Source organism: Ceratosolen solmsi, unplaced genomic scaffold, assembly GCF_000503995.2.
Source record: "Ceratosolen solmsi marchali unplaced genomic scaffold, CerSol_1.0 scaffold10, whole genome shotgun sequence".
Lineage (NCBI taxonomy): Eukaryota > Metazoa > Arthropoda > Insecta > Hymenoptera > Agaonidae > Ceratosolen > Ceratosolen solmsi.
In genome coordinates this window covers 15,661,971-15,672,923 of record NW_011948412.1, presented here as the reverse complement: position 1 = coordinate 15,672,923, position 10,953 = coordinate 15,661,971, and the positions used below count along the sequence as shown (strand labels likewise).

Genomic DNA, 10,953 nt, shown 5'->3' with positions numbered 1-10,953 from the left:
ACATTTATCATACCGATGTATTCTTTACCAAACCTTTTCAATTCAGATAAAATTTAATTATAAAATTTTTCATACTATACCTAATATAAATAGTTATCGAGTTTTTAAACATTTTTGAATTTTATGCTGATTCATTGATAAAATATATAAATTGAAACCAATACCTATACTTGCATGATATAATTACTTCAAATAAATATTTTATTATTTGAAGAATATTATCATCACAATAATAAAGATTCAAATTTTTCATACGTATACCCAATTTTAATGATTTTGTGATTAATATTATATTAATTATTAACTATTTTTCTTAAACAATTAGTCTGTATATTTTTTATGTGTTATTATATTATATGCATCATATTGTAATATATTATAGACACACACACACATACACGCGCGCGCACGCACACATACACAGATATATATATATAGTTTTTTTAATTATTTTTATAAAAATTTTATAAATGGTAATGCATAACATTTCATGATTCAATGTAGGTATAATCGAGATTTTTTATAAGTTACGTCAATAAATTTACGGATAATGAAATCGAGAGACAGACCTTCATGTATACACTATTCCTTATAATGAAAGATAGATTGCTTTTTTGTAGTATGAAACTTTTATCGATAAAATATTAACATATAATATACTCTTCAGTTTTATTACATGCTATGTAGATATTGTATTTGTAGATGTAGATAAAGAGCGTCTTAATTGTAGTTGTAATCATGACTACAAATCAACTGTGAATAGCCAATCACTAGGGGATTATCTTCTATAAATGCATTATGATGAGAAAGCAAAAATAAATGTACATTATTTTTAATCATTCATACACTGTTTATTAGAATAAAAGGAATATTTGCTATCTGTGAGATTTCGCTTTCTGTTTTTCTGCGTCATTTATAGAAACTTTTGTTATGCTTGCATCGTAAATTAGTAGTTATGAATAAATCGAAAACGAAAATTTATAAAAACCTTGATAGAAATTACAGAATACCATCTAATAACAAGTTATTTAATAAATACATTTAAAAATAATTTCTCACATTAAAGATATACAGAAAATAATAAAATATAACAGTTAATTACTCAGTAAGGTATGTGTAAATGAATAATACTAATGTATTTCTAATTAAATCTTATTTATTAAATTAAATCGCATATAAGCATTAAAAAAATTACTTAATAAACGCAAATAAATTTAGTTATCTAATTATATAATTAAAACATTTTTAGTTTAATAAAAAAAATTAAAAAATGCATAAATATTTACATTACAAATAAATTTGTCAAAAAATATAAAACTTACATACTTTCTGGTTTATTAAAAAAAAAGAATTCTAAATTATGTCAGATATTAAAAGCTTTATCAATTTAATTCGATATTATAAAACACTCGTCAACTCAAAGTGAAATAGACTGATATTTTCATATGGACCTGCATTATGTAAAATTTTTAATAATTTTAAACATATAGTAAAAATTTCTTGCAAAACTCTTATACTATTTTACATGGTAAAAAAATATAATATAAAAACTGTATCAATTTTCCTTATTATAATACAATGTGTTTGACTTAATTTTAAGTTTTAAATTTAATTCTATACATGAATTTTAATCTATAATATAGTTAGGATGTACAACTAGCATATGATCTTCATCTTCGCCTTCCAATTTTGCAGCATTCGTTGTTAACGGGATAATAATTTGATCATGATATATAAGTCTGTCAATGATTTTCTCTATCAAAGATTTTCGTTCTAATAATTCGGCTTCAGAATCAATTTGATCTTGTATTTTATCAAGATACCAAGCAACCAGTTCAGACTTTCTAATACCTTCTTTATTCTCACCTATATAATTTAGAAATATTAAATAAAAAAAATTACTTCTTAAATTCATATTTATTTAAATCGAATAATAAGTCATTTTATAATTTCATATTTTATGTAAATTATACTTCAAATTTGTAAATTGTCTATCTATCTAAAATCTTATATATCATTTAAAGATTGATAAGCACATTTTTAGAAATGATATAGTACTTTGAATATTAAGAATTTTATACATTATTGTGCATAAATTTGAATGTGTACTTTTAAGGCAGTTATACATTTAATTTATACAGACCTTCTCTTTCTATTCGAGCTTCTTCGCCTCTCATGTATATCGCCAACATATTAGTAAGATTTTTATATTCTTCATAAGACATTGACAGCTTTTTCTTTGACTGTGATGCCTGAGCATCATCAACGTGAGCTATAGAGATAATATTTATATTTATATTCATATTTATATTTTATTTATTTTATTTATATTTAAATTTATATTTAATTATTAATTTAAAAGAAACCTAAAAATTAACTAATTAATAAGATAATTATTGATTAATAAAATATTAATTAATTTATAAAATAATTTTATATTATATTATATTACAAATCTATTGCAATTTATTAATTGAAGATTAAAACTAATGAATTAAATCTAATTAAAACAAATGAAAAATACAATTAACTAAAAATGATTAATATATACATGTAATAAAAGCTAATTAATATATTGATTTAATTATTACATGAAAAAATTTAGAAACCTTACATGCATTATCACCATTATTATCCATTTTATTAAATGCTGCCATAAGTGGTGGAGCTTCATCTACGTCCATTTCATTGGCAGCTTCCATCCCTTCCTCAAGGTCGATATCTGGCTGTTCTACTCGAATTATACTTTTACTAAGCAAACGACGAGCCTCCTTCACATGCTTTTCAGTCACTTCATCCTGACATTCTAATTTCGCGAGTGCCTCTGATAATCGAACCAAACTCTCTAATTGTCTTACAGTCACTCTCCATGTAGATTTTGCGCCTCCTTGACTTTCTCTCTGACGTAGGTCAGTGTATGTTTTTATCAACAATTCTCCGGCTTTCTATTAAACATAAAATGCTTTTGAATAAATAACAAATAATAGCAAACAGTCACTCCAATTAATCATATTTCAACAATGATTTCATCATTTTAAAAATAAATGAATCGTATATTTACCTCATTTAGAATAGGCTTAAAGTGCCTTGCAAAATTTATGTATCGTAGAATTTCTGCTTGAGTGTAAACAGTCTCTATTGTAACAAAATTATTGCTGTGCAAATCAACTATCTTTTTAGCGATAGCATTGTCAATAATTTCATTGCATTCGTCTACTAAAATAAAAAAGAGATCAAATCTTGACATGATTGGAGCAGTCAACATAACATTTTGCTGTAAGGATTTTGATCTATCATAACGACCACCGATGGGATTAGCAGCTGCAAGAATTGATGTACGGGCATTTAAAGTTGCTCTTATACCAGCCTATCATAATAAAATATAAAATAATATTTTTTCAATCTATCTATGATATCATGATTTTAATAAAATATTAATTTTTTTAATTTATCACTTATTACCTACCTTAGCAAATGAAATAGTTTGTTGCTCCATAGCCTCGTGAATTGCGACTTGATCCTTTAGATCCATTTTATCAAATTCATCAATACAACAAATACCATTGTCAGCCAACATTAAAGCACCTGCTTCAATAACAAAATCAGATGATTCCTCATCTTTAACAACTGCGGCAGTTAAACCAGCTGCGGTAGATGCCTTTCCTGACGTGTAAATAGCTCTTGGAGATATTTCAACAACCTGCTTAAGCAATTGGGACTTTGCGGTACTAGGATCACCAACGATGCAAATATTAATATCACCACGTAGTGTAGTTCCTTCAGTTGTATTTTTGGCTACTCCACTGAATAACATCAATACCACTCCTTTCTTTACTTCATCATTGCCATGTATGGAAGGGAATAAGCTCGAAACTAAGTTTTGATAGAGATTTTTATCTTTACTCATGTCATAAATTTTATTCCACTCATCAGTTGTCATTTGCTTCTTCATTGTTTCTTGTGAAATCTCATCTAATGCCATTTCTGTACCTCCAAACTATTTAAAAATTTTTAATAAAAATAATTATACAATATAAATTAAATATGTAATAGAAAACTGCTTATATTATTCAAAAGAAAAATAGTTAAAACAGTAAAATATAAAATTTACAAAAATATTGAGTATTATTTTTACCCTTAAACTAGTTGGTGTAATACTACATCCAAGAAATGCCATTTTATAATTAAGATCCCTAACTCCAAGAGCTTTTAACCCCCTAATACCATCAGCTTGATCACCTTTTTTATGCCTCGAACCTAGTTCAGCTTTTGCCCCAGGCATTGAAAGTACTCCAACATCAGGTACCACAATTAATGTTCCAGTAAAATCGTATCTATGAATAATTAGTCATTACATTATACATTTTACGTCGAATAAATTTCGTATTGAAATTATTTTATAAAGATTTGTACCGATCACCAGCTTGAACAGTTTCAACAGATTCTGCTCTTAAGATAATTTCGAGAGAACGAGGGATACATCCACGTGGTAATTCTTCCTGAGTTTCTTGAATTCTAACTTTTTGAAAGTCAACAAATACTGAGTGATCTAAATCTAGTAAAAATCTTCGTCTATTACTACAAACTGGATTGATACAAATTGTTGGATTTGTAAACTAAAACATATAATATTGTTAAAATAAAAATTAAAACAAATTAAAAAATATCTATAAGAGTGATTAAACAAAAAACTCTTCAAGAAAATTTATAAATGAAAACACATGTTTATAAATATTGAAATCTAAAAAATTCATTATTAATATTTATTATATTTTCCAATTATACATTTGAAAATTATGAATAATTCTAGTATATTTTTAAGAAATTATAAAGGAGAAAAATTAATCACTGTGACTGAATATTATATATAGTTTTCATATTATTAATTTTTAAATATCTTACTTTGAATTGCTGCTCAACATTTTTAATTAGAATATTACAATCAAGACACAAAAATGCTCCAAGTACTAATTCTGGATGAACGGGATGAGTTCTGATTACTTGACCTGAAATACGAATTAAGGTTCCTATTTTTGCAGTTGTAAGTTCTCTAAGTTTGTGTCTCGTTGGTACATCAGTCAAACTAATATAACATTCTTTTTCTTTTGTCAAGCCACCATGATCTGTTACAAAATTGCAAATAGCTTGACATAAATAAGGATAAATTCTGTAAATTGAAAATAAAGGTATTTTAAATTTTATAAATTATTATTACATTCTAATAGAAATGATAAATATAAATACAAATTGATAGTATTGTAATATGAAAGATAAAAATAAATAGAGATAGATAATATAGTGCAGTCGAAATGGTATTCTAATTTTTAAAAGAATAATGAATCACATTTGGTATTAGTTTTACAAATAAAATTTACTTTTACATAATGTAAAATAACAATATTTACAAAAAAAAATATTTTCCCAACAGATTACTTAATATTTAGCTTAATTTAATTTTCTACCATTATGACTTAATTAAACTGTAATGTTTTTATTAAGACGCTTTTAAAAAACATAATATATAAAAAAAGAATTTTTAATATTATTTTAATATATTATAAAATATTTATTGATTCTTATTAAAAATTAAAAGAACATTTTAAATAAATTATTCTGTAAATTTTTAAACTACAAATAATTTCTTTGTGATACAATATTGATTGATTTATAAATGAAACATTAGATAATAATACTAATAAATAAGAAACTGTGATTAAATATAGAATTTTTTTTTTTCTTTACTAAAGATATTTCAATATCTATGGTATATAATAACCATTTTTGATTATTAAAAGAATACTTATTACATCAATTGAAAATGTCATATAATATTAAAAAAATATATTTATATAATATATTTATTCATATAGTAATATAACTATGTACCTATAATATTCTTCTATTATAGTTGTGGATAAAACTTGATTGTACTTTTCAATATCTTCAAAAGACACTTCCAATGTGCTACGCTCCGGACTCACAAGTTCTTTAGCTGGCTCCAGATATTTTACCTCACCTTCTTCTTTAAATCTAAAATTAAAAATGAATTGCATTTATATCAATTCTAATTTATCAATGAATTTAATAATAACATTTATTTCACTAGCAAGAAAAAGAATTTAATATATATATATATGAATAATAACAATATTAACTAACTCTTCGAGGAAATTTTGAAATAATTTTTGGGTTTGTATTCCGATATCATCACGAACTTTTAATTGTCGAGCAGGTACATCGCCTAAATCCATATTTAACGGTAAATTATTAATTTAATAAAACACGAATAAATTAAAATCAAATCACAACAATACAAATCACCGAACGGATTAGTTTGGCGGGAAAAATCGATCTATAATGTTCACTCCGGTGCTACGTAAACGCACTCTGCAGTCCACAAATTGAATTAATTTTCAAAATGGATAGAATTCGGCACGCCTACTTACAAAGCTATGATGATCATTGGTCGTCATCTATGTGGGAGATTCAAGTCGTTCCAATATCAGTTTTCTCCTTATTTATGTATTTTTATAACTGCCATTAATTTTTTTCTAAGAACCTATCAAAAAAATTAAAATATAAATGTGTGTATAATGGAACGTAAAAAAATAAAAAATAAAGTAAACTTTAAACCTAATTGAAAAAATTAACAGCAACTATTACTGCAATCTTTATTATCCTAGTAAATTATTTTTATTACCCTATAAAAAAACTACATCGTGTGATATAAACTTATTCGAGCTATTGCTATAATACATATGAATAAAATTTCAATTGAAATTAACGTTAAAAGATTAAATGAAAAAAAAAATTTTGCAAAAAAAATATTTATTTGTTTAAAAATAGAAATGTATAAATAAAATGACTGAAAAATCTAATTATCTTATGATCTTCTGTTCAATTATATGATATATCAAAATATATGATATTGTTTATATGATATATAAATATTTATTAGATCATTTTAAGTAAGTTTAGCATATAATTTATTATTACTGTAAGTAATTTATTAATTAAAATTAGTATTTAGCAGTACATTATTGGCATATTTAACATTCTTTATTATCAAATACAAGTTATTATTGTTCGAATTCATAAGAAATAAAAGCATGCTTCATAAATAAATGCATTTAAATATTATTGAAATATAATTATTAGAATTTTAAATCTAATGCATTTAAATATATATACAATCATTAATAAACTGCTAACCCACTCTATCCGAAGTAAAAAATTATGGTTAAATATTGGATTTCACTTTTTATCGAAATAATAACATTAAGATAATTTTAATTAACTGTCATTATTTCACTATTTGCCAGTTTAATCAAACTTATAATATATTATTAACTTGATGATTCATCAAATGCTTATTAAAAATTCGCATTTAATAAAGTTATTTATTAAAATATTTTAACTATATATTGTATGACTGATTAATATAATATTAATATAATTATAAAAAAGATAAGTAAGATTTCCTTTCAGTCACTTATTTAATGATATTCGTAACAAGACATTATATATAAAAAATAAATGTATTTAAATATTTTATATGGAATTAAATTAATATCTAACTTTACAGTGTACGATACTATAGCATACAATACTACATGAAAATAAATTAATTATTATATATTAATTTTTATTTGATTTTAATTTTAAGTAATACATGAAAATTCATTATAAATATCAATTATGATATACTTTTCAATAGGTTGTTTATTTTTATATGGATATTCTATGTAAAATGGAAAAAAATGTTGTAGTGTAATGATTTAAAAAATGTTAAACAATTATAATTAGAATTAATTTTTGAATATTATTTATTTTCATTAATGTATTAATAGGCGATTACATTACATACATTACATAAATAAGATTAATTAATGTCATTTATTAATATATACTTTATATGTTTATATATATTTATAATGAAAACTGCCGAAGAAGACTAAAGTAAATAAATACAATTTTTTACTTGTCATTACAAAATGCATTATTTATTATTATAAATAGTTACTATGATTACAAAATAGATTTAATATAAATTGGAGTGAAGATAAAAAAGTTATTTTGTATCTGCACCAAAAAACATAAAAGCTAATTTTTGAAGAGCCATCATGTTTAATATAAAAATTCGTGAAAATAAAAATAATTGTTTTTTTTTGCTTAATTACTTGATAATTTAAACAGAATATTTGAGTCTTTCGTAAATTGCACTTTATAATATAGCGATCAGTGCAATGCCATTAAAGAATCATTAGATTTCTGACTGTACAATACGGATTGACGTCTGTCCTATCGAAAAACAAAGTTGAAAACTTTTTAACTCTACATAGCATAAATTAATTTATGTTTATATAGCAGATAGAAATTCTTGAAAGTTGATCATGATCAGCCAATGCAAATTTGCATCGTAGATACGGATGTAAATTTTAGACTTTAATCATTGTTGACAAAATATGCGTCGATATATCTAGTTCAAGACTGGGTAGTTTATTTAATTGCTTATGCTTATGTATTTATTTATAATATATTAATTACAAATGTTATGTCGATATATTATGTACAATATCGAGAAATATTATAAAATAATATGGCAATACGATAAACATCGCAAGAAGAGGTAATAACAAATGACGTATAAAAACCAATTCTTTTCTTGTCGTAAAACAGTAAATATATTGTTTTAGATGCATTTTCGAATTACGCTATGATTATATGTATGCATGTATAGTTTTTTCTCTCTTTTGAAAGAGCAGCGATTAAAGCATAAAAATAAAATTGAAAAATAAATGAATATAAATTTATATTTACAAGATCCAATTTAAATCATCTATTTATTTATTATTATATACATAGAATTACTACCTAATAGTTGGTCGTTTTGTTATCTTATTTTTCGTCATAATCGAAATTTTTATATTACTTGCATGCCTTATCAGTCACAAAAAGAAGTTTTTTAATTTTATTGTAATTCTATTTCATACAAAGAAAAATTCTATACCTTAACCAAGGCCATCGAATCTCCCTTCAATTCTTTGACATAATTTTCGATTTTATAACGTGTGATGTTAAGCTGTAGTTTTTTTAATGTTGTACTAATGTTTTCTATAATGTTTCTTTCCTTACAAAAAAATTCGATTCATCATTAACCATAATCACCAATCTTACAATTGTTCATTCAGATCAGGTTTATATGTATATATATATATATATAAATTTGAATCATTTAAAAATTTAAATCATTTGCTAACAAGAATATGTATTTAAAATTTCACTAGAAACAAAAATATAGCCAGTTCGCGTAACATTTTGAGCAATAATGCAAATACAATAAAAGTTATATATAAAATCTTATTATATTCGTTCGTTCATTTACACGTTCATTTTATTAGTTAACTTATTGAGCAAGTATATAACGTATAAAACTCTATTGATTATTGTTTTAAGATTTTAAATTTAGTGTAGATTAATTAAATTTTTATTCTGCGATTTATTTGCATATAATACAATGAAACAGACCGTAACTAATATAACTTATGTCTCAAATACTGTGATTTAAAATATTTATTATACTGAACATTAATAGATTTCGACGAAATTTAACAAAATTCATAGACTTGGTTTGCGTACAAAAATGTTTCTATATATTTTTACTATTACCCAAGATTGATGCATGGCACTAAATTTTTTTTGCCAAATCTATTCCTATAGTAGTTTGTATACAAAATAATCAGAAAGAAAAAATTTACGAAATTACAATTCTGCATTTGAATGAATTATCCTTGATGATATCATCGAGAATCTTAAAGTAATTTGATACAGAGTTATTGGATTACCGATAAAGTTAAATTAGTGGTGTATAAAATATCTTTCAATTACTGATAAATTTCGTGTAGTTGTAAAAGTATATTGTATGATTATAGATGTCGACAGATTATAAAAAATACACTAAATATTATTGTATTAAGCAACAATTTTTATTTTATTCTGAAAAAACTTATAAAAAATTTTTCTAACTTTTGACAGAAAAACTTTAACTATATATTTTATTTATATTTAATCAGGTAAGCATAGATAATAGTATATTAAATTTTGGATTCCATACTCAAATTGATATTCATTACTCGTTTTTCTTTATGAAGAGTATTTTTATTACTTATTGAATTTAATTCTCAAAAATGTTAATACTTTATAATACGAAAACTAGATTCTTTTATAACTACAGTTGCTAGTTTTGTTGAGATTTGTACGTTTTATCATGAAATATTTATTCGTCACCTTATCACAGTCACTAAAACATTCAACGTTATTCTTTAATTTCATTGATTGTATTAATTTAATTATTAGAATACTAGTGTAATAAAAGGCCATTTTTAATAGCATATGTAATTAGACTAGGTTATCAAATATTTTATAGACTACTTTGAATTTGGTGAAATATAAAGAAATTATCAATATCATTTGAAATTTGACTGGTAAGAATAATCATTATAAGAGACGTGAAAGACCTTTTAAAATTTTCAATCATTTGATTTTATTTTCAATATTCTGAAATAATTTATTATATATTCAAGTCATTTTTTTGATTGGATAATCAGGTAATAAAGAATTTTATTACGTGTTATACAATCTTCCATTCGTTTTAAATAGCCCATCATTGCATTTTCCAATTTTTGTCAATGAATTTAATTTAGAATTTTTTATAACTTCATTGTAATACTATCCCAGATTGGAATATATTAAACACAAATGCAAGCTCGCTGCATTAGATATAATTAAAAAAAAATATAAAATAATATAACCATGAGGAGCAAATCGGACGAATTAGCTGACGAACCCTTTCTTCGATGTAAAATTAACATAAGAATAAATTTAACATCAATTAATGAAATACAATTTTAAAAATTCGCCGATAATATTTGCATTTTACATTTTGTTCTTCTG

The 10,953-nt window shown here is 23.5% G+C and overlaps 1 protein-coding gene across 1 annotated transcript; it reads right to left on the bottom strand.

Annotated features, from left to right (window-relative positions):
* Positions 1–1,586: 1,586 nt before the first annotated feature.
* On the bottom strand, positions 1,587–6,334 carry Mcm6 (minichromosome maintenance 6). Its single transcript, XM_011497663.1, has 10 exons — positions 6,160–6,334; positions 5,887–6,030; positions 4,903–5,167; positions 4,414–4,616; positions 4,136–4,334; positions 3,467–3,997; positions 3,062–3,367; positions 2,615–2,945; positions 2,144–2,272; positions 1,587–1,866 (listed from the first exon to the last, which is right to left on the bottom strand). Exons 1-10 carry the CDS (start codon positions 6,249–6,251, stop codon positions 1,628–1,630), a joined length of 2,439 nt encoding a protein of 812 aa, XP_011495965.1. The 5' UTR covers positions 6,252–6,334; the 3' UTR covers positions 1,587–1,627.
* Between the last annotated feature and the right edge of the window lie 4,619 nt (positions 6,335–10,953).

What these genes read in the sequence shown, in the direction of transcription:
- Mcm6 (XM_011497663.1), bottom strand. Translation starts at nt 6,251, where the DNA reads ATGGATTTAGGCGATGTACCTGCTCGACAATTAAAAGTTCGTGATGAT. An exon ending in TTACACCAACTAGTTTAAGG is followed by an intron (nt 3,998 to 4,135) that starts GTAAAAATAATA and finishes ATTTTTAAATAG; the next exon opens with TTTGGAGGTACAGAAATGGC. An exon ending in TAATAATGGTGATAATGCAT is followed by an intron (nt 2,273 to 2,614) that starts GTAAGGTTTCTA and finishes TTATCTCTATAG; the next exon opens with CTCACGTTGATGATGCTCAG.